Genomic DNA, 24,504 nt, shown 5'->3' on the forward strand with positions numbered 1-24,504 from the left:
TAGTCCAAGCCCTTGGAGTACCTGTTTTGCATGATCAACAGATTTTTGTTAGGTTCGGGTTACCTGGGTTTGAATTGAAACCTCAGTCTGAGCAGGATGACATTTTGATATATCTTTCTGAAAATTGGCAAGATCTTCAACTTGATTCTTCTGTTGTTGAAGCCTTGAAGGAGAGTAATTTTGTAAGGAATGCTGACGAATTTTCTGTAGTGCTATCTAAACCCAAAGATCTATTTGATCCTGGTGATGTTTTATTAACCTCTGTATTCTCTGGTGAGAGAAAGAAATTTCCTGGAGAAAGGTTTGGTACAGATGAATGGCTTCGTATACTAAGGAAAGCAGGCCTGCGAATGTCAGCAGAAGCAGATGTGATACTTGAATGTGCCAGGAGAGTGGAATCTCTTGGATCTGAATGTATAAAATCTAGAGGAGTTGCTGAAGATTTTGAGATAGATTCATCCAACTCTCAGAATGAAGTTACTTTGGAAATATGGTTGTTAGCTGAATCTGTTGTGAAAGCTATATTCTCAAATTTTGCAGTCCTTTATGGCACTAGCTTCTGCAATATTCTTGGCAAAATTGCATGCATACCTGCTGAAAAGGGGTTTCCAAATATAGCTGGCAAGAAAGGTGGGAAGAGAGTGTTAAGTTCATACAACGAGGCCATTTTATTAAAGGATTGGCCACTAGCTTGGAGTTGTGCTCCCATTCTCTCGAGACAGAGTGTTTTACCACCCGAGTACTCTTGGGGAGCACTTCATCTGAGGAGCCCTCCTGCTTTTTCTACTGTTTTGGAACACTTGAAGGTAACAAACTTAAATCCTTTCCTTTTTTGTTCGAAGATATTGCTTTATGCAAGTAAATATGTAGTTTACATGTGTTCCAGATAATTGGGAGAAATAGTGGTGAAGACACTCTTGCTCACTGGCCGACTGCATCAGGTTTAATGACTGTCGAGGAAGCTTCTTTAGAGGTCTTAAAGTACCTAGACAAGGTCTGGGGTTCCCTCTCTTCGTCAGGTAGTTTTCTTATTTTACTCATCTGCGACATTATACCTTCTGTGTGGTTGAATGGTTAGAATGATCAGGTTTCTGGTTATTACAACCTCAGTGTTCGAAGCAATAGTGCCTTGACAATGTTGTGGAAAAATAGTTTGTGAGGTTTTGAATTTTGTTGTGTTTTTAAATTATTTAGTTTTACCTATTAATCTCTTTTTCTCTTCTAGTAAGTCAATTTCTTAATGTTTTAACTTTTTGTCTTTGTTTTGTGCCTTGGCTGTTTAGTTTCCTTTCCACTCAGCTCATGGTTTGAAATCTTAGAACGTTGACTTTGATTTATGATATGTAGAAATTTTGGTTTCTACTAAAGAATTGCTAGTCAGGCCTTCTGTAAACATTCAAAAGGTGCTTCCATACTTCATCATCGTCATGCTATAAATATAATAACTATTGTTCTATTCAATCTTCCATTTTCCAATGGATATTTGTTGATCGTGCAGTTTATATGATTTTTTTTTTTGTTGCAATTGCTTGTCTATATCTCTGTTTCTTATTTGGAATTCACATAGAGTTGTTCATCATATTTCGGAGCTTGAAATTTTGGTCAAAATTGTCATCTAAAATCCTCACCAAAATCTCAAATAATGTATGTCAAACTCACTGTCTGTTTTTTTTCCCAGTCTGAAGCGTGTGCCATTGACAAGTTTATTTATTTCTTATCCTTCATAAGATTATAGACCATGAGTTTGGGTATTGTATACTTCCTTAGAATGCCTTTTTGAGACTGCAAGCTCTCTTTTGTTGCCGAAAATTGCATTGCAGCAATGATTTAAAAATTAACTTCCATCTTTTTGCTGCAAATTTTAATTTTCCATGTTTGTTTGATGGCTTGCCTTGATTTCTGCAAAGACGTATAACCTTGAGGAATTCATCTTTGTTACAGTGAAAAGTAATATTTGCTTGTCAAAATAATTACAGTAGCTAAGCTTTGACCTTATGAGCAGCTCTAAATTGAAACATGAAATATGGGTCAACATAATAGTTCTAATTATAGGGGAAGTGGTAAACACAGACTGCTTGTGATAAACGTCTATTGGTTGTATTAAATAAACTTCCATTTCCCATCCAAGTAATTTATAAATCAAAGAAGGGCAGAAGCTGCTGGGCGAATCCCTGTCAGGAACTAAGTTAACTCCATTATATATTCCATTTTTCAAATATTAACTTAAAACATTTATTTTTAATGTACTTTCTCTTTGTTTTCTTTGCCAGATATAGCAGAGTTGCAGAGAGTGGCATTCATGCCAGCTGCAAATGGTACACGCTTAGTGACAGCGAGCTCTCTTTTTGCGCGTTTGACGATAAATCTCTCCCCATTTGCATTTGAACTCCCTAGTCTATATCTTCCTTTTGTGAAGATTCTTAAAGACATGGGACTTCAGGACATGCTATCAGTTGCTTGTGCAAAGGATCTTCTCTCAAATCTTCAAAGAGCTTGTGGGTATCAGCGTTTAAATCCAAATGAACTTCGTGCTGTCATGGAAATTCTGCATTATGTCTGCGATAAAACCATTGAGGCGAACACGTCAGATAGGTCCAACTGGGTATCAGAAGCTATAGTCCCTGACGATGGCTGCAGACTTGTGCATGCAAAATCATGTGTGTATGTTGATTCTTATGGGTCCCAGTATATGAAATCTATCAACACTGCCAGGCTAAGGTTAGCTAACCCAGATCTTCCTGAGAGAATATGTACAGCCCTGGGGATCAGGAAGCTATCTGATATAGTTGTAGAGGTATGTACATGATCTGTTGCAAGTTCTTTTGCAATTAGTTTCATCATTATGTACTTATGATTCATTTTTCTTTCAGTGTGACTATATGGTATAAATCTATATCTATTCTGCAGGAATTAGATCATGGGGAAAATCTACAGACCTTGGAACAGATTGGCCCAGTTCCACTAGTAGCCGTTAGACAAAAGTTGTTGAGTAAATCATTTCAGGCTGCAGTATGGAGTGTTGTCAACAGTATAAGTAGTGACATTCCAGACTTTGATAGGCTAACTTTGGAGAGCATACAATCCTCGCTGGTACTTGTTGCGGAGAAGCTGCAGTTTGTTCAGTGTGTACATACTCGCTTTCTGCTTCTCCCACAGTCTCTAGACATTACCCGCGTAGCAAAGGATTCCATTATTCCGGAGTGGGAGGGTGGTTCCCAACATCAAACCCTCTACTTTGTTGACCGGTTGAAGACCTGTATCTTAGTTGCTGAACCACCAACTTATATATCTGTTCTGGATATTATTGCAATTGTTGTGAGCCAGGTTTTAAGCTGCCCAATCCCGCTGCCTATTGGATCTCTATTTCTATGTCCTGAAGAGTCTGAGACTGCAATTGTTAATCTCTTGAAACTTCGTTCAGAAAAGAGAGTATCCGAGAGCACGAGTGGAAAAAATGGTTTCCTTGGCAGGGTAATACTGCCCCAAGACGCCATTCAAGTACAACTTCACCCATTGAGACCCTTTTATTCTGGAGAAATTGTTTCTTGGCGGTCTCAAAATGGAGAGAAATTGAAATATGGTAGAGTTCCGGAGGATGTGAGACCATCAGCAGGACAAGCGCTCTACCGGTTCAAGGTGGAAATTGCCCCAGGGGTGGTTGAACCTCTTCTTTCTTCTCACGTTTTCTCATTTAAAGGGGTATCAATTAGCAACGAGGCTTCCTCATCAAGCACGCTGGAGGACAACCACACGACCGCTGAAAACAGGATGCGTGTTGAGGAGCCAGTAGGTTCTGGAACAGGCAAATCACGATCTACTCAGGTAATTATTATTTTTCAATGGTTTGATAGAGCTTCTCTGTAAAATGATAACAGTCCCTTTGTGGTTATATATCATGAATCCATTTGATTGTCGATCCAATATCATTCGAATTTATTTTTACTTCTATCGTCAGAGACAGTAGTATTGCTGGATGGGGAGGGTCTTTCTTTTTTCTAATGGATCTCTTCCCCCCCTGCTCACACACAACTTGCCTTTCTCTAACAAGTTGAATCACTCATTAAATCAGCTACCAGACAGTGGTGGATGATTCTTAGAGAAAGCAAAATTAATTTCTCTTTATTCCTTTATAAATTTTTATATTTCAGGGTATGCAGTCCACATTTAGTTTAAAATTCTGTCATCCAAATCTTTGCTGGCAAGCTTCTTTTTTTTCTTTTTTTTTTTTTTTTTTTGTCTGGAGGAACAGGCTTTCCTTCGATGTTAATAGCTACATTTTCGTTAAATTATCTCTTCTACATTTCTAAAGTGTCTGTATTATCAATTAAAAATATATCTTTCATTGACTTTTGTGAGTTTTTAGTATTTCTTTTGTAGACTTAACCTATCTTGTTCATTAATCATTATATATATGATAAATAAAACAAATTGTATTGAAAAAAAAAACCAAATGGGGATTCTCGATTGAAGTTTGTCTTCCTCTCTTTTTTCTTAAGAAGTGTTTTCTTCCCTTTTATTCATCTTGGATTCTTTAGCTTATATTTTTAAATTTTTTTATTAATCACAAGGACAGATTTTTTTCAGTTTTGTGTAACTTTTATTATTTTCCGAATGTGAATGACGTTATTGGAATCCAATCAACCATCTTCTAATTAAACAAATATAAATATCAATAAATAATGTTCTGACAAGTTGGTTCCATATGGCTTTCTATAATTTTATTTCCATTAATTCATATTTGAAAATCTTATTTATTATTGGAACAGAACAATTTTATTGAAATAGGAATGCAGAGGAGTTTACTGTTACAGTAGTTATATAATTTCATATGACACTACAATTTTATTGTCTGATGTTCTCAACCAGTCAAATCTCCCATGTCACTACAATTTAATAATCTAGAGATGTTCGAAGCTTTCCAATGCCTTGGCACTTGAGCATATAGGTTCTCCATGTCTTCAAATTTAGTAAATGTTCTTGCCCTCCATTTGTTTGGGTGGGTTTTCTGGCATTTGGTATAATGGAAAAAGAAAGGAAAACAAGCTTATTTGGATGGAAAGGTGGAAAACTTTTTCCGGACTAATGTCTTGCTAATGCCACCACTCTACCACCGTCACCGTCACCGTCACCATTACCTCCACCACTGCACAACCACCTCCACCCCATCACTGCTGCTGCAGCCGCCATCATCCCCGCAGCCACAACCACCACCACCCTACCATAGGGATGGCAATTTAAACCCGGCCCGATGGGGACCCGATCCCCCGACCCCGATTGGAACGGTTTTTCCCCGAAAATTATCCCCATAGGGCCGGGGATGGTATTGAAAATTAAATCCCCGATAATTTTCGGGCCGGGGACGGGGATAAATTCCCCCACCCCGGCCCCGGCCCGGCCCCGCCCCGTTTAATCCCCGATTGATCCCCGTATCTTATTATAATATATATATATTATATTATATGTATACATATATTATATTATATGTTTGGCTGACCCTCCCTCACATCACACAGTCACACACTCACTGTCTCTCATCTCTCTCTCTCAAACCTTTACAGACGCAAATCGAGCTCTCCCTCCTCCGCCGATGGCGCTCCTGTCCCTCCTCCACCGATCTCCCTCGTCCACCGATCTCCCTCCACTCCCTCGTCCGTCGATCGCCCTCATCTCCCTCCTTCGCCGAGCTCCCTTCTCCGCCGATTGAGCCACCACAACTCACCACTGTTTGCAGCAGTCTTCCTCTCTCTCTCTCGATCGATTTGTTATATATATATATATTAGATTTGTTATATATATATGTTAGATCTGAATTATTTTATTTTATTTTATTTTTTTTGAGCTCATCAGATCTGTTATGGTGATGAACAAATCTATTAGATTTGAATTTTTTTTTTATTTACATTTGAGCATCAGATTTCTCTCTCTACATTGTTGTTGTTGATGATGAACGAATTTGTTGTATCTATTTTTTTTTTTGGACGGGGATTAATCGGGGTCGGGGAAACCCGATCCCCGTTAGGGGCCGGGGGTGGGGGCGGATATAGGTTCCCCGTCGGGGATCGGGGCCGGGACGGGGGGGATTTCCACCATCGGGGATCGGGGACGGGGAGGGTGATCCCCGGCCCCGCCCCGCCCCGCCCCGCCCCGCCCCGTTGCCATTCCTACCCTACCACCACTAATACAACTATTAGTATATTAGTTTTAATGACACAATCTATTAGAAAATATTTTCCACTGAAACAAACGGAGCATTAAATAATTTTGTCCTTTTTCTTTAGTTTTATTATTATGTTGTATGCTAGAAAGGATTCTACAGATTCTGGTACAAATAACTTAAATCAGGTACGTTCTTTTTGTATCAGTGAACCAATAAGCTCAGCACTCTCTTTTACAAAATGTTTATGGTTGCTGTGGTAGGTTCACTTGCTCACTCGATGTTCACAATTGTGCTGTCACAAATGCCTCTGAAAAAAGGCTAAGCTATTGCTATTTTTTTGAATCACGTATTAAGGGATGTTAGCGTCAAGTAATTATGCTCTTATCTTTCTAGTATTCTCTATTTTATCTTTCCATCAAGCTGAGTAGGGCTTTTCGGTATGGACATTGGCAGCCAAATAAGGAGCTCCAGTATGGCCGAGTGTCAGCTGCAGAGCTGGTGCAAGCAGTTCATGAGATGCTTTCTACAGCTGGTGTTAATATGGATGTGGAGAAGCAGTCCCTACTGCAAACAACATTAACGCTGCAAGAACAACTAAAGGAGTCTCAGGCAACATTGTTGCTTGAGCAGGTTTGTGCTTTTTCTTTTTCTGTTTTTTTTGGTCTGATTGTTTTGTCTTCCTTGATTTATTGAATCTTTCCATCTTTGCATCATGCTCTGGTTGAAATCTACATAGGAATTGAGAAGCTTATAATATGAGGAAAAATATTCACATTATTCAAAACTCACCAATGTAGCACCCTAGTGTTATTATGTTCTGGTACATGGCTCCAGTGGTATGCTCTGGATTGTGCCCTTTAATCTTTTTGATTACAAAAATGCTAAAGGCCTCAAAAATTCTACCAAAAGTTTTATCAAATATCTCACATGGGTGTGGGACCCACATTGTGTGGGACCCACATTGTGTGGGTCCCACACCCATGTGAGACATTTGGTAAAATTTTTGGTAGAATATTTGGGGTCTCTAGCATTACTCTTTTGATTATTTGAGCCTCCTGGCATGAGGTGTGTTGCAAAATTCTTTTTAGCTGCCCCTGGTTTGATGTGTGGCTGTCATTGACTTTTTCAAGACACATAAGGTCTTCTCAGGAACTGTGTATTAGGAGTGGCCCTAATTGAATAACAAATATATTTTTGGGTGTTGTGATTTCATTAAACACACAAGTTGCACACTTCTTCAATATTATTTCATTTCATGTAATATCTTTAAGATGATTTTACTGTGTCTGAATTGCGCTGTCCAGGTTAGTTTTTTTCCTTGCAGGTTAAAGTGGTCCAAATTTTAGACATGGTCATATCCTAAGTATGGACGCTTCTAAGAAGATGATGTGTTTATGTCGGACATGTGTTGGATATCGATACTCATCAGACAGTGCTCAACATGTGTCAAATACTCATCCAAGCATGTCCTTTTTTTTTTTTGGACCCTAATACACATCAGAAACTTAGAGGGCTTGCGTGTTAATTGCTTTGACACTTGGGTTGTAAACGAACCAAGTTGAGCCGAGCTTTGTTGAGTTCGAGCTCAGCTCGTTTACTTATCGAGCTCGAGCTCAGCTCAATAAGGAACTGGGCTCGAGCTGAGCTTGGCTTGGCTCTGCCTGGCCCGGCTCGGCTCGATAATTTTTTTTTTTAAATATTATTTATATTATTTTTTAAAAAATATATTGTTTATATTATTTAATATATAAATAATGTATTTATACTATTATTTATATATATTTATATATTATTTAATATATAAATAATATATTTATTATATAATTTAAATAAAGATAAACGAGCCGAGCTTATGCGAGCTGAAGCTCGGCACCGAGCCGAGCCTATTCATGAACAACTCAGTTCATTTACCGTCCTAAACACACATGAAATGGATTATAAGTTTGAACAAAATAATATAGGTATAATGACAAGAAAATTAATGAAAATTTATACCTATTAATTTCTCATCCTTTAAACTTTAAGAATTAGTATTTTTTTATTTTATTTTATTTATTTATTTAAAATTATCTGTGAATGAAATATTCATACATGTGACATAATAACTTATAAAACTACATATTTTGCTCCTACATTTTTTTGAAATTTTCCATAGAAAAGCTATATGTTTTTTTCTTGTTTTTCAGATCCAAAGCTTTTAAAAGCAAGAATATATCGAATCATCTAATCCCTCTAATAAAAGTGCATGATCATGATTACAATTATCGATTTTTTAGCCCATAGAAATATGTATTGTAATATAGGGAAATTTTTGTAGGAGAAATCTGACATGGCAGCCAAAGAAGCGGATTCGGCGAAAGCAGCATGGATATGCCGGGTCTGTTTGACCAATGAAGTCGATAACACGATAGTTCCGTGTGGTCACGTGCTCTGTCGGAGGTGCTCATCTGCTGTTTCCAGGTGTCCATTCTGTCGTCTACAAGTCACAAAAACAATGAGAATTTTCCGTCCTTGATTATATTTGGTGCATCACAGTAAATATATTCGGGGATTGAGATTGCTCCACCATTCTTTCTGATGGCGCAAAATATTCTTTGACGCTTTTTTTTTTGTTTTTTTGGATCAGAGGTGAAAAGGAAAGTAAAATTCCTTGTTTTGATGTAAATGACATTAGCTGCAGGAACCTAAAGATATATATATATATATATATCTAATCAAATCAAACTAAACCTTGTATAGTGAATATATTTGAAATCTTTAGTTCTCGTATAGTGAGTTATATTCTTGAGGACTGAATGCATGTTTACCGTTTGGCTTAATTGTTGGTTCAGTTTATGCATGCCGAAAAAAGGGCATTGGAATGGTCTTAGTTCCTGAATATGCATATTTAAAAAATAAAAAGAAGGAAAAAAGAAAAAAAAAAAAAAAGAGTTAAAATAATGGAAAATTTACCCATAAGTCTTAGTTTTTGAAACGTTGAACCATTTAATCCTAAAAGTTTTCTTATGCTCCATTTAGTCCCATTTTTACATCAACATGATGTGAATGATGTAAATGATCTGATGTTTCATTCTATAATTTCAAAATTTCTTGAAATCTGATGAACATTAGATGTTTTTCATCCTATATTTTCAAACATTATTGAAATTTGATGAACATTAGATGTTTGAAATCCAATGTTTGTAACATGACTCTGATGTTATTAACATTGTATCTGATGTTATTAACATTGTAATGGGACCTTTCAGTCTATGAGAAAACTTTTAGGACTAAACAGTGCATAAGTTATTAATTTGGGATTTATTGGTGCATCCCCCATAAATAATTTATAATGCAAGTAGAACTTATATAGATTACCAATTGGAATTGAATTTAAAAAAATAAAAAATAAAAAATAAAAACTACAGAGAGAATGAGAAGGGGATAAAAATAAATAAATAAAAGAAGAAAGAGAGAAGGGATGGCAGTTCATTCAAATCAATAATGCTAAAATAACTATATCTATCAATTGTGTTTTGGTCATAGTTTATCATTAAATGTATGTAATTAATATTGATAACTAATTAGTGGTGGAATTTTTTAGACTTAGGTGATTTGGGTATGGTTTATTTTTTAACTTTTTATCAATCTAGGGCTATCTTTGAAAAGAATACATGAATCAATCGAGGGGTGAATGGGTGGTGGAATTCCACAGTAATGAGGTAACCAAGCCTAAGGGTTAACCATTTATGTTGTCTTTCAAAAAGATTGGATTTGATCCTTGGATTCAAATCTTAACCTCGATCCTTGCTTTCAAATCTTACCGTTGCCTTATGCAACTTTTCCTTCCCTATTCTCCTACTGATTGTTAAAATAAATAAATCAGATTCTATATGGCTGTTAGATTTGGTAACTTGGTATCTGTGTATGTGTGTGTGTGCACGCGCTTGTTGCATTCTAGTTTGCTATCAAATAACCACTTGAAAATAAGCCTTTAAATCTGACATACAAAATCATCTACATTGATGAATCATCTCAACCATACACGTGTTTCAAAGTGTTTCACTACCAGTCGATTTCATTGCTCTAGAAAAACAATCCCGATTTGACAAACAATACAGACACAACTTGAGAACTAGCCTTAAACTTCTGGTTTTTCTTCTGTAACCTCACAGAAAGAATGTCTTGAGGAACTATACATCAAAAGACCTGAAAGGAAGTCGCTGCAGATAACCATATGTAGTAATTGTCGATTTATCCAAGATACCGAAGCAAGACTCCATCATTTCCAAGCACAAATCCCTTTTGTTCATTGATAAACCTGCACCAGATAGAATAGAAAAATCAACAGCTTTATCATTTTTCAAAGTGTAAGGCTAATATTAAGCACGAGTCATAAGAGCTCTTGTACTTCGGTGCATAAACCATGCACAATAATTAGGGATGACAAAATGGATCCACCCCGACACTATAGGGGTGGTTTTCCCTGATTTTTCCTCCTATAGAATTGGTTTTGGTATTAAATTTTGGTTCCCTGTCAGTAGGCTTGTTAAACGAACCAAACTACTCGAACTTGACTCGTGTTCGCCTCGTTAAAAGATCATTTGAGATCGGCTCATTATGTAAACAAGCCAAGCTTGAACAACCTATTACTCATCTTGACTCGACTCGTTTTCAACCCTCCCTGTTGGGGATTGGGGATGGAGAGTGCAAACCCCAAAACTTCTTCCCTTCTGTAACGTTATATAATAAACCTTAAATTACTTATCACTTCTGGTTGCAAGGCAAATGACGGGCTGAATGAACGGAAAAAGAAGATTTTGAATCTATAACTTCATTTCCGAACTAGGGCTGAGCAAAAAAACGGAAAACTGTAACCCAGTCCAATCTAGACTAAACCGTACGGTTTGGTTTGGTTTTGTTAATGCATGGTTTGGTCCCGGTTCTTAAAATATGTGAACAATATTCTATGGTTTTGTCTATGGTTTTATAGTAACTGTTCTGGTTTGAAACTAAACCGGACTGTTTATATATGTATATAAAAATCATTACTTACCATAGACCCTGAAATACTCTATCACAACCCCATATAATACTTATGTTAAACCTAATCTGAGCAATCTCATAACCCTCTGTCGCTTGACAGTCAACTTACCTCATAGTTGTGATTGCCACTTGACAATTGTTGCTTGAACAATGGCTTATTGTCAATTCGGTGGTTTGATATTTTTATTGACCAATATGTTGTGCGCAAGTTACTATAAACTGTGGTTCCAAACCATGTCAAACTGGTTCGGTCTAGTTTGGTTCAATAATTTTCATGGTTTGGTTTGGTTTCAAATTATATGGAACCCTAGCTAGCTGTTTGGTCCTTGGTTCCCTCCTTCAACTGAATTGAATCAAACCATGCTCACCCCTATTCTGAACCAAATCATTTTAGAATATAAAGTTTTGTCAGCTTTCCATGTAACACACACACATGTGAGGAGATAGAGGTGGAAATGGTTTCAAAAGGGTGCGGCTTTCCAATTCAAAAAGTTAATAGTTTGATCATCTCAACAATCAAATCAACATTAGAAGTTTATTGAAGGAAGAAACTCACTTTACTGCATAGAGATTCGCAGCAATATTATCAGCTGCTTTGTCACGCGTCCATGTCTTGCCGCCATTGGTGGTTCTTAACAGAATCCCGCTGCCCCCAGCTGCCCAAGCCTCATCCTGCACAATCAAATCATTCAGCATATGGATAGTCTGGAAGTTAAACAGAATTAAACTCATTTGAATTTGAAAAGAAGGAAGGGGACAAAGATTAGACAAAGAGGTCAAACAAAGTTCATCACTACGAAGTAATGAAGTTGCCTATTAAGAAGATGGCTTGGGAAAAATGAAGGGATAATTGGTAGCATTGCTTTTTTGTTTAAGATCACATTATGGGAGTCCTGGAACAAATTCCCTAAACTTAATTGTGAAAGTTTCTTTTATATGGATAATTTGCAAGTTGGTTTTAGGTTACATAATCTATTATACATGTGGGTACTTGTTGAGTGATTTGTGGCCTAGACATGCAACCTTTGGGGCTATGTAGTCCTTTCCTTTCATTACTCCTCATACAGTTTGTCTAGCCTATTTCATACATTAAAGCAATTCACGTAGGAATCTTTTATCGCTTGTGGGAAAATGCCTCATGTCTCATTCAACGAGGACCAATAAAGGATTATGTTGATACCAAAAGCAATTATTCAAATGTTACCTTAGAACGGTACCCAACATCAAGAATGCCAAAACCACGACTCTGTACTTGAACTTCTTCAAAATTCTCTGTTATCTGGAAATGTAAAGAACCAATTGCACTTAAAGACAAGCAGTACAATAACATGAAAGAAGTAAACTTGATGGCAGAGCTGAGTAGTGCCAAATAGGGAAAAGAAGAAAGTCCATCCATGGAATTCTACAAATTGATTTGACTGCACATCCCTATAAATTTGTATGAATAAAAATAAGTTATATTGAATATTGTAGTGGAGGACAATGCATATGAAGCTATGACATGAAAGAGACCCCTCTGAAAAGACAATTGGCACCAAAATCATATTATGTACATAGAAAATAGAAAATCTTGTTTTCACTTTTGTTGAGAACAGATTCTAATCTTGTTTCTGAACACCAAATCTATTCGGTGTTACTATTTGTGAAAATTGAAGTATTATTGATTGAAGTGTTGTATTGGTTGATATGTGTTGTTGTATACTGTCTATTACAAATGGTTCCTTATATAGATGTAGGTGTAGTGGACGGTGGTAGTGGTGTAGTGGGTTAGGTTTAGTGGAGTAGGTGAGGTGGTAGTGGTGGTAGGTGATGGTAAATTCTAACAGCCCCCCGCAAACTCAAGGAGGATAGAAACTAACCAACTTGAGTTTGGAGAGAGTAACAAAACAAGAAAATACATAAAAATAAAAGAGGATAGGAGACACTGTATGGTCGTGTCAGACCGTTGGTGAAGACACTGAAAGGTGGCGTCATAATGTGGTAGAGGACACTGTATGGTGGTGTCATAACGTTGTAGAGGACACTGTATGGGGGTGTCAGACCGATGTAGAAGACAGTTTATGGGGTCATGTCGGACCGTTGTAGCAGACAATGTTGTGACAGTTGTTGTGACAGTTTACGGAGTCTTGCTGGACCCTTGTAGAAACTAACCGGAATCAATGTCGGGACAGTTTACAGAGTCTTGTCGGACCCTTGTAGAAACTAACCGGAATCTATGTCGGGACAGTTTACAGAGTCTTGTCGGACCCATAAAGGAGCTAACCGGAATCAATGTCGGGACAGTTTACAGAGTCTTGTCGGACCCTTAAAAAGTCGCACCCTCAAAAGGCGTGCCATCAAAAGGCGTGCCATCAAAAGGCGTGCCCAATCCATAAAAAGGCGTGCCATCAAAAGGCGTACCCAATCCATAAAAAGACGTGCCATCAAAAGGCGCGCCCATATTGTCGGCGAGCGTCAAGCGGCGCATGATGCGCGTGTCTGCCGCTTCGTCATGTTCTATATAAATCAATGCAGAGGCTGAGACAGAAAACCTGCTAAAATCTTCTGAAAAACTCTTCCTTGCCTGAGAGAGAAACTCTGTAATACGCTGTAACCAACCCGTCTCTGAAACACTTAGCAACATGGCCTCTTCTTCCCGTCCAGCTACCCAAAACATGGCCTCCTCTTCCCGTGGTCTGCTCACGCTCTTTCCAGAACTGAACGAGCCCACAAGAGAAATAACTGGTGCGGTGGCCAGCGAACCTCAACCAAACACCTCTGGTTTTGCTCCGTTGAACTTTCCGATGCGGTCGGTGGAGCAAAAAATGGCGGTGCAAACTGATATTGAGGCCAATCAGTATACTCTGAAGTCATGTGTGGAAACCATGACTGCGGTCACAAACTTGTCGCACCGGCTGCAGAGCAGGACAAATGAGGTGCAACAGTTAAACTCCCAACTGGCTCTGCTCCAACGCATGTATAAGGATGCGCGAGCAGAGATAAGTGTGCTGAAGGCGGAAAACAAGGAGCTGAAGCGGAAGGCCACCGTGATGTTTCGATTTGGAGGTCCTCCATATGCTGTAGTGGAGGAGCAGGGGGGATTGAATGTGCTCGGTGGCATGGGAAACACGGAGGCAACACCGTCAAGGGCCGCTCAGGACGGAGGCAAGAAGAAGAGACCGGCGGCAGAGTAGAGAAGAAAAAACTTGCCTGCGGATGTGGTTGGTTTTGGGTGTTTTTTTTATTTATTTATTTATTTATTTTTTGTTTTTTTGTGTAAAATTGTGATCGGGGTTGATTCCTGAGATGAATAAAATATGGTTTGGTGTGCAAAGTTATATGGTATGAATGGAATTTGAAAAAGATTAAAAATAAGGTGAAAGAAAAAGAAAGAAAGAAATAAGAAGAATATATATTGGAAATCGGCAGTGTGCGGTATATATATATAGATATATATTTGTTTTTGTTTTTTGTTTTTTTTTGTTTTTTTTTTGTTTTTTTTTTTTTTTGTTTTGTTAATAATAATAATAAGAATAAGAATAATAAGAATATATTAAAAAGAAAAGCAGGTGCGCTGGTGGGTTAGAAAGAAGTTGTTTTGGTGGGAGAGATGATGATGTTTTTTTTTTTTTTTTTTTTTTTTTTTGAAAAGAAGAGATAAAAAAAAATAATAAATAAATAAATAAATAAACAAAGTAGTAAAACTCTTCTCTCTCTCAGCATCACGTGGGTGGTGTAAAGAGAGTGGTTGTATTGGAAAGACAAAAGGTAGTGGAGAAAAATATTAAAAGAAAAAGAAAGGAAAAGAGAGGTCTGGAAAGTAAAAGAAAGGTCCAACCTTTTACCTATCAATTAAGAGAGGGTGTTTTGAAAATAAAAAATAAAAAACATTCTAGGTAGTTGCACTGTTTAATATAGAGTAGAAGACTTTATTACCTGGACAAACAAGACAATGGGCAAACGAAAACCGCCAAATTCAATGGGCGGTCTTAAATGAGGAAGAGCGATGGAGAGTTTGACCCAAAAAAAAAAAGGGATGAGGTCTGATAGTCCAACACCGGGTAGACGGATGGCAATCACTCTTGTTTTATCATCTTTGCAGGTGATACCGACCCAAGAGCTGCAGACAGAGATGTTAGAATTCCAGTTGAGTTTTCGGATATGCGGAACAGCAGAAGCAAAGTCCAGAAGGGACTGTCTATCAGAGTTCAGGCCACCAATAATCAGGGGAATGATAGGCAGTAGGATAAAGATGGAAGTAACCACTTGAAAGGATTGGAGCTTCATGAGGAGCTTCAGTGTGGGGTATTTGCTAATCATATCAATGATTCGAATATGACCTCAGCAAACTCTGCTTCTACCAATTGCAACTTCTCGATGTTAAATTCTTCTTTTGCTGAGATCTCTGTCAAGCGAGGGACTTGAAGAGAGTTGGGCGTGAAGGTGGTGGACCCGAAGAAATTTCAAGGTATGTGTAAAAAAAATTCTATCAGACTAGGTTGAGGTCCGGCGGGCGGCTAAGGTGAGGTTGCCGCCCGCCGGGGAAGCGTAAATATTAGGTTCTAAACCTGCTCTGGTACCATGTGAAAATTGAAGTATTATTGATTGAAGTGTTGTATTGGTTGATATGTGTTGTTGTATACTGTCTATTACAAATGGTTCCTTATATAGATGTAGGTGTAGTGGATGGTGGTAGTGGTGTAGTGGGTTAGGTTTAGTGGAGTAGGTGAGGTGGTAGTGGTGGTAGGTGATGGTAAATTCTAACACTATTAGTGCATGCACATTGAGAAGATTTCTCCACCAGAATGAATATGCATAAATAAATATTGTCACAAGAATATAATCTTACATTCACTTACCCCTGTGCCATTGCTGAGATAAAGTCCCCCACCTCGTACAAGAAGCCAAAGACCACCATCAGCCCTCCATCCCATGTTTTGAATTCTTCTTGCAACTGACCTGTTATGTGGCTGCCAAAATGGCTGTAATGGCACATGATCATCAGTGAAATTGACATGGTTAAGTGTTGCAAATCTTTTAAAGTTTCTTTGGGATTATGTAATGCAATTCTATATAATTTGTCACCAGTTTAAAACCTAAAAAGGAAATCTTTATGCCTTAAAATGAGGTGCTCAAAAGGCAGGCAATCCCCTTTTTATTCATTTACCTCAGCATGAAACATATATAAGAAAAACCACAGAGCATTAGAGAAAGAACCTCACCTGCCCTGGCTCCCAAGTCAGGTAGAAGTTACCGCGGCTTGAAACAGCAACATAACTTCCGTCTGGAGAGCGATTCACAGTATTAAAAGTTCCTGTATAGTAGCTTGCACCACTAATACCACTAGAAACTGTTCTGCAACAACAATAGAGTACTTGGATATCATTTTCACTTTTTAGAATGGACTCGCGCTTATTGTTTCAAATATTATTCGCTCCACTTTGTAGGTATATCTACTTTTTTACTTATCCTTGATAGACATCTATGAGGCTGATGCTAATCACTGTGTGATATAGGCTAACATTCTTGTAAGGTTGATGCTAGTCATTGAATTTTTATTTTTTATTTTTTTGTAGCAGTGTATCAGTGCTAGCATTTCTAGCATCAAAGTTGCAAAATATTGAGAAAAAAAAATAATGAATAACAATTTCATGGCAAAGGAAAGTGGCAGTTTTACAGATGGAAGATGAAAATCCAAAGATTAAATGAGGTGCAAATTTGGTTATTTACTGACGTAATTCTAACGTAAAATATCAAAATGAAGGAAACACATTTGCGTGCACACAGGAAAAAAATAAAGAGAATATTAGGAAATATCAAGGATGAATAGAACAATCTAGTGGACATATGAGTAACATAACTATGAGCACAATAAATCAAGAAAATCTTGTTCAACTGCTACAAACAAAATACATATAAACGGGTGTTTCAATGAAAATCGGATTTTCACAGAACAGCAAAGACAAAGGCAAAGGGGAACAACAAAAGAGAGAAGTGTATTGAGAATAAAAAATCAGATTAAGATTTGGATAAGAGTGCAACCAGATTTGCATAGCTAACCCTAAATAATTGAACTGAGTACAGACAGATGAGAATGATTAAAACCATGATAATCAGACAATACTTATAAAGATGGTGATGTTGTTACTAATTTATTATGGGTTCACACCTCTTTCCAAATGCATGAATCTGACTCAATGAACAGACTGATGCACTTTCAAAGGTAGCTTTTGTATAGAAACTCACCTATTAAGAGTAGCCGAAACAGTCTCCTGCACAGCAGCCCTCCAGTTGTAGCCTCTGTTTGATGTAACATAAATTGCTCCTTGGTCAGTTACCATCTCTGCACTATTTTCTCCAGTTGCCTCTATATATACCTGCAAATGTCACAATAAAATGACAGTTATCCTTCTAAACTACAAGCAAACAAAGCAAAGTCTAATGATTGGGTTCTCTTTATATGAAATCAGACTATACCCTTAAATGATAGACAGCATGTAAACCAGAGAATCGCAAAGCTGGACTGCTTCATAGAGTATGTCAATTTGAGTCTTATTATCTTTCTTCTAAGTTAAGATGCTGCTGGACATATTTATTTATACTTCATTAGGTTAAGCAGTCAAGGGGTAGTTTGGTAATCTTTGGATTAGCTAGACATGGACTTTGGTATGAGTTCATGGGTCATATTATGGGACTTAACTACTCAATCTTCATTTCCAATATAGCTTAGCCCAGCATCAAGTTGGATGCAACGGAAATTCCCCAACAGCAACATAAGGTTGGGTGAGCCTGAGGGAAAACCAGTTGTTGATTAGTGGAGTTTACTCTGGTAAGGTAGGCCAAGAGTGGATAAGTACTCACGAATGTGTGTGCAATCAAATTCACTTAGCATGAGCAGTACAACAGCCCACAAAGGTTTTTATTCTATCTCCACTTTAAGATGGACCTTTCTCCAAAACACCCACACACAAACTGTTGAAATTGATGTATTATTGATTGATATATTGATATATACAATGACTCTCCTATATATAGAAGAGAAAAACATATTCACCTACCACACTCAACTCTCACCTAACACACTTACATCTACCTACCACACTCAACTCTCACCTAACACACTCAACTCTACCTACCACACTTACAGCCCCCCTCAAACTCAAGGGGGATAGGAACTAACCAACTTGAGTTTGGAGAGAGTAACAAAACAAGAAAATACACGAATACATAAAATAAAAAAGGATAGGAGACACTGTATGGTCGTGTCAGACCGTTGGTGAAGACGCTGGATGGTTGTGTAATAACGTTGTAGAGGACACTGTATGGTGGTGTCATAACGTTGTAGGGGACACTGTATGTTGTGTCATAACGTTGTAGAGTACACTGTATGGTTGTGGCAGACCGTAGTAGCAGATAAAGCCTGTGACAGTTTACGGAGTCTTGCTGGACCCTTGTAGAAACTAACCGGAATCAATGTCGGGACAGTTTACAGAGTCTTGTCGGACCCATAAAGGAGCTAACCGGAATCAATGTCGGGACAGTTTACAGAGTCTTGTCGGACCCTTGAAGGAGCTAACCGGAATCAAAGTCGGGACAGTTTACAGAGTCTTGTCGGACCCTTGAAAGAGCTAACCGGAATCAAAGTCGGGACAGTTTACAGAGTCTTGTCGGACCCATGAAGGAGCTAACCGGAATCAATGTCGGGACAGTTTACAGAGTCTTGTCGGACCCCTAAAAAGTCGCACCCTCAAAAGGTGTGCCCAATCTTTCAAAAGGCGTGCCATCAAAAGGCGTGCCCAATCCATAAAAAGGCGTGCCATCAAAAGGTGCGCCAGACACGCGGCGATGCACGTGATCGACAGAACGCGTGTCGGCCTCTTTGTCATGGTCTTTATAAACCGAAGCGGAGGCTGAGGCTTGGAAGCAGAGACAAAAACCTGCTAGAAAAACTCTGAAAAACTCTTCGTTTTTCTGAGAGAGATTTCTGAGAGAGATACTCTGTAACACTCTGTTTTCTGAGAGAGATTTCTGAGAGAGATACTCTGTAACACTCTGTTTTCCAGAAAATGGCTTCGTCTTCCCGTGGTCTGCTCACTCTCTTTCCAGACCTTAATGAGTCAACAAGAGAGATAACTGGTGCGGGGGCCAGTGAACCTCAACCAAGCGCCCCAGGGTTTGCTCCGTTGAACTTTCCTATGCGGTCTGTGGAGCAAAAAATGACAGTGCAAACTGACATTGAAGTCAATCAGTATACTTCGAAGTCCTGTGTGGAGACGATGACGGCAGTCACAAATTTGTCGCACCGGCTGCAGAGTAGGACAAATGAGGTGCAGCATTTAAACGGCCAACTGGCTCTGCTCCAGCGCATGTATAAGGATGCGCGAGCAGAGATAAGTGTGCTGAAGGCGGAAAACAAGGAGCTGAAGCGGAAGGCTACCGTGATGTTCCGATTTGGAGGTCCACCATATGCTGTAGTGGAGGAGCAGGGTGGAGTGAACGTGCTCGGTGGAGTGGGAAACACGGAGGCAACACCGTCAAGGACCGCCCAGGACGGAGGCAAGAAGAAGAGACCGGCAGCAGAGTAGAGAAGAAAAATCCCGCCTATAGATGTGGTTGTTGTGGGTTGTTTGTTTGTTTGTTTGTTTTTTTTTTTTTTTTTTTTTTTTTTTGGGTGTAAAATTGTGATCGGGGTTGATCCCCTGATATGAAGAAAATAAATGTGTTGTGCAAACCCGATGGTAGAAAGAACATGCTTTTTTTTTCTGTTTGTTTTTTTTTTTTTTTTTTTTTTGTGGTTTGGTTGTTTTTAATAAAATATATAAATTATGGGTGGAATGACGTGTTGGATGTGAATGGATATATATATATATATATATATTTTTTTTTTGAAAGAAGGAAGATAAAATAAAATAAATAAATAAAGGGTATAGTGGGATCAGACGGCGTGGTGTAAAGTGGATGAAAAGAAAAAAAGATAAATAAATAAATAAAGATTGGTTTAAAAAATAAAAAGGAGTATGGGTGTGTGCAAAAGGTAGTGAATGATGGGATAAAATAAAATAAAATAAAAAAATGATGGGATTTCAGAGAAAGAGAATGTAGGTTGGGGTTTGTGCCCTGCAAAAGAGATATGGTTGGGTCGGTGCGTGGTGGTAAAGGAAGTAAAAGAAAAAATAAAGAAATAAGAAAAGAAAAGTAAAATGGGATTTGTGATGCCGAGAGAGAGAAAAGAGAGATGGGTTTGTGCAGTGATTCTAACTTCCCAAAACCCTAATTCCCTCCTCTTCTGCCCCTCATTGACAGTCAAAAAGCTTCAATCTCTGGCATCAGAGTTCAAAGCTCTGCCTGAGCCGATCGATCGCGTGAAGCGGCTCTTAATCTATGCTTCTCATATTCCTCCATTGGACGAGTCAGATCGATTGGAATCGAATCGGGTCATGGGTTGTACGACCCAGGTGTGGTTGGAAGTAAAAATGGATTCGAAGGGGCTAATGCGATTCAGAGCCGACAGCGATGTGGAGATCACGAAGGGGTTCTGTTCGTGCTTGATTTGGGTGCTGGACACGGCGGCTGTGACAGTGCGTCTATGGTGACTGAGAGCGGTTCTGATGGTGGGTCCCCCTATTTCTGGTGCGTTCTGTTCAGCAGTGGCAAGGAGCGAGGCCTCTCGTTCTCGGATGAATTGCTCGATGGGTTGTTGAAGCTTCTGGATGGCCAAGCAAAGCTTCTCCATCATGCCAAGCGAGCCGGCGAGGAGATTCTCACATCCCACAGGCAAGCCGAACTCGGCGGTGGGTAATTTGAAGGTGTGGAAGCTGATTTCATGACCTAATGACTGGTCTCTCTTGATCGATTTCTGGAAGAGCTGAGCATGCGCTGGAGTTGTGATTATGGTCACTTTAGCTCCATGAGCTGCAAATACCCTTGCTGTGTCTATGGCTGGAATCATGTGGCCTCTTTGCACTATCCATGGCAAGAAAAACATTTCTACTTTACCATCATTTGATGAATCCATGCTCTGTGGAGAGAGAGAGAGAGGCGAAGGAGGCAATGCGGCAGTGGGAAGGTATGTGTAGAACATGAAAGATTGGTAATGAGAGAGAGTATTTGTGCAATGATGGGAAGGTATGTGTAAAAAATAAACGGAATAGGTTGAGGTCCGGCGGACGGCTAAGGTGAGGTTGCCGTCCGCCGGTGAAGCGAAAAATTATAGGTTCTAAACCTGCTCTGATACCATGTTGAAATTGATGTATTATTGATTGATATATTGATATATACAATGACTCTCCTATATATAGAAGAGAAAAACATATTCACCTACCACACTCAACTCTCACCTAACACACTTACATCTACCTACCACACTCAACTCTCACCTAACACACTCAACTCTACCTACCACACTTACACAAACACACAAAAAGGAGGCAATGACCTCGAAAAATAGTGAGTTCTCAAACGTAGGCTCCACAAGCAAGAACCACGTCGCATAAGTAGGTACCACAAGATTCTTTCAATGAAGTTGAAAAACACAGCTAAGAAATGACAGATATCAAGATGTCAAAAGTTTAGAATACAAGAACATTCGTTTAGAAAAATCTCCAAATAAAATAGTCTTCTACATACAAAATTAAATCACAAAAAAATATCAAGAATGTACATGTCAGCTTCATGGGGCCACTAAAGATACCTTCACTATTTTCACCAGAGGTCTGCCCCTTCGTGCTAACATATACATTCTTGGCATTTTTCTGTGGTTTAATTCTGTGTATATAAATTTAATCAATAAGATATCAACGAAAACAAAACCAATGATAGCCTCCTTATTCAATTAGGAAATGTCATGTTTATCTAATAAATGGTAGCAGAAATTTCTAGCGGCAATTGTATAATCATTTTGTTTAATTAAAGAAGTGATAACCAACATCATTGATGATAGGTCTAACTATTTGTTCTTGGTTTGTATAGCACAGCTCAGGATTGAAGGTAAATTCTTATGTTAATTGTATCAAGAACCAATAATGTATGTCAATTTGGGTAATTGGACTACCATAAAAAAATAAACTAAATGACAAAACAAAAATGCATCACAAAAAAAGTGAATTTGTTGATCTCTCTCTCTGTCTCTCTCTCTCTCTCTCTCACACACACACACACACACACAAACCAAAAAGAAAAAAGAAAAAGGAAAGGATATTTGCTAATATTTATGTTTGCACAGCCTTTAGTAGCAAATCATATGCCACAAACTGATTAAAGAAGCCCATGACACATTAAGAATCTCAACATAATTAAGTTGCACGATTGAGTACAAAAGAAGGCTCCTATTATGTTGCTTGTTGACCTGTACATGTACTAGATTATGGAAGTCCCTTTTAATTCCTTCAAAAAGGGCATACCATGATAAGATATATAAGTCTCTAATAGTCTGAATGCTCAAATCTATAACAGAGGAGCTGTAGAAATTCAATCCTACCATATCACCAGGAAGTTGAGAACTTAATGGTATCCTCTCCCAGCTATCTCCGGAATTAGAAGTGTGCAATAGAATCGCAGGTTTTCCAACAATCCATCCTTCCTTCCCTTTGAAGCTGATGGAGTTAAACCTGTAATTGAAATCTTCGTCTTCTGCGGAGGGTATTGACCTTGGAACCCAAGTGTTCCCCCCATCTTTTGTTTCTAAAATAGTTTGCCTAGTGCCCAGCAGAAAACCTACCAATGAAACCAATTTTCAGTTGTAATTTAATTAAAAATTGAGGACAATAGAGAATGCCAGATATCAATTTTCAATATAAAACTGCACAATTCATGTAAGGCACAATTTCACCAAATGTGTGATATAAAATAATTTATTTAAGAATCTAAACCCAAAATTGCAACTTCTTTTGACAGTCACCACCACACAAAAATAAAATCTGCTCACATTGGAGTCCAAGAGGTGCCAAAAATGAAAATGTTTTTTTTTGATTAATTTGTTTTGTTAGCTGAGAAGAATGGGAAAATAAAATTAAAAAAAAAAAAAAAAACAATTTGAACATTATTGTTTTATGCAAACTTGGCTTTCAGCAAAATAAGAAAATGAGAAAACCCAATTAAATTAAATTCAACTTGTAATTTAAATAAAAAAAAAGGGTAAATTATACTGACTTCCCCTAAGTTTAGGTAAAAACACTATAATAATGTTAAATGGATCAAAACTAATAGAGATGTTGCGAAAACACAAAACTAAACAACGTCAAATATATAATTTCGTGTGAAAAAACAAATTATTGACGTGTGAAAAAACAAATTATTGATGAAAAGTGGGCATGGGCATGCTATTGATAAAAGTGGAGTAAGTGTTATATAAATTAAAATCCAAGTGAACTTAATGTAATTATGTAATTGTATTTTCTCCAAAAAAAATTTAAGAAACCAAAATCAAGACTGCTACTTGTTTTGACCTTCACCACCACTGAACAGGAAATGGGTTTGATAACTTTTATGTTTGTTTGCTGAGAAAATTAGGAAAAACCCAATTACCCAACAAGTTGAATAAAATCAATAGCAAAATCTGACAAAAAAGAAAGCTAAAATTGAGGAATACCATGATTAGGGTCGTCTGGAACGAAAGCGATGTCGAGAAGAACAACCCCTGGATCAATAGGAAGGTACACTCTTTCCCATTCGGAGAGAGCTTCTTCTGATTTTGCTTGCTGTTCGAAGCCAATCAGAGGAGAAAGCGAAATCGAAATCGAAAGCGCAGTGGTTTGGGCTACCAAGTGTCTGCGAGTATGGTGGTGGTGGAGAGAGGCTCTGGGGAGTAGTGTTGTTGATTGGGAGGCCCTGTAATGGCGAGGAGTGAGAGTATTAGTATTGGAGAAGGAATTGAAAGAGTAAGGTCTGAGTCCAATTACTGGGTTGGAACACTCAGTGAGTAGTTGCAGGTTCACCATTGTCGTTTGCTCTCTCTCTCTCTCTCTCTCTCTCTTATCCAAATGCTGTTTTCTCAACGGCTTCGCGGGAGGTTTTGAAGCGTGTCAAATCCAAGTCCAATGATGATGATAGACTTTCCAAATATTCCATTTTTAAATGGATTGTTTTTAAAATTAAAAACAATGTGTAAAACAATATATATTAAAAAAAAAATTAGAGTTTGATCTTTATATCCAAATAAATTGAGAGTTTTTAATTTTGTTAACTTAAATTTTAATCTTTTGATTTGTTTATATTTTATAATTTAAATAAGTAGTCTACTTCTATTAGGTAAAATCGACAATTAAAAAAAATAGTATTTAAGTTAATAAACTTGGTATGACTTATAAGTTGACTTTTTTTTATTTATTATGAAAAAACGTGCAAAA

At 38.0% G+C, this 24,504-nt stretch overlaps 2 protein-coding genes across 4 annotated transcripts in view; one reads left to right on the forward strand and one right to left on the reverse strand.

The window, feature by feature from the left end:
• Positions 1-8,976, forward strand: part of LOC114284093 (Zinc finger, C3HC4 type (RING finger) family protein) — a 35,937-nt gene extending 26,961 nt beyond the window's left edge. For 2 of the 3 annotated variants that reach the window (XM_082893605.1, XM_082893606.1), the window contains 6 exons: positions 1-806; positions 887-1,019; positions 2,271-2,794; positions 2,908-3,822; positions 6,611-6,787; positions 8,475-8,976. The exon at positions 1-806 is cut by the window's left edge and continues 2,243 nt beyond it. In XM_082893605.1, the coding sequence (XP_082749731.1) occupies positions 1-806; positions 887-1,019; positions 2,271-2,794; positions 2,908-3,822; positions 6,611-6,787; positions 8,475-8,672 (2,753 nt within the window). In that variant the 3' untranslated portion in view covers positions 8,673-8,976. Of the gene's footprint in view, positions 807-870; positions 1,020-2,270; positions 2,795-2,907; positions 3,823-6,610; positions 6,788-8,474 lie in introns of all 3 variants that reach the window. The other variant, XR_014343584.1, reaches the window with a different exon arrangement.
• A 1,161-nt stretch (positions 8,977-10,137) lies between these two features.
• HCF136 (photosystem II stability/assembly factor, chloroplast (HCF136)) lies at positions 10,138-24,211 on the reverse strand. Its single transcript, XM_082893609.1, has 8 exons — positions 23,748-24,211; positions 22,638-22,873; positions 17,408-17,538; positions 16,384-16,516; positions 16,021-16,143; positions 12,387-12,461; positions 11,739-11,854; positions 10,138-10,457 (listed from the first exon to the last, which is right to left on the reverse strand). The coding sequence occupies exons 1-8, from the start codon at positions 24,094-24,096 to the stop codon at positions 10,391-10,393; spliced, it is 1,230 nt and encodes a 409-aa protein (XP_082749735.1). The 5' UTR covers positions 24,097-24,211; the 3' UTR covers positions 10,138-10,390.
• Positions 24,212-24,504: the final 293 nt, after the last annotated feature.

Source organism: Camellia sinensis, chromosome 11 (genome assembly GCF_055761805.1).
Source record: "Camellia sinensis isolate YWXY chromosome 11, ASM5576180v1, whole genome shotgun sequence".
Lineage (NCBI taxonomy): Eukaryota > Viridiplantae > Streptophyta > Magnoliopsida > Ericales > Theaceae > Camellia > Camellia sinensis.

What these genes read in the sequence shown, in the direction of transcription:
- HCF136 (XM_082893609.1), bottom strand. Translation starts at nt 24,096, where the DNA reads ATGGTGAACCTGCAACTACTCACTGAGTGTTCCAACCCAGTAATTGGA. An exon ending in TCCAGACGACCCTAATCATG is followed by an intron (nt 22,874 to 23,747) that starts GTATTCCTCAAT and finishes TTTCATTGGTAG; the next exon opens with GTTTTCTGCTGGGCACTAGG. An exon ending in ATCTCAGCAATGGCACAGGG is followed by an intron (nt 12,462 to 16,020) that starts GTAAGTGAATGT and finishes TTACATTTCCAG; the next exon opens with ATAACAGAGAATTTTGAAGA.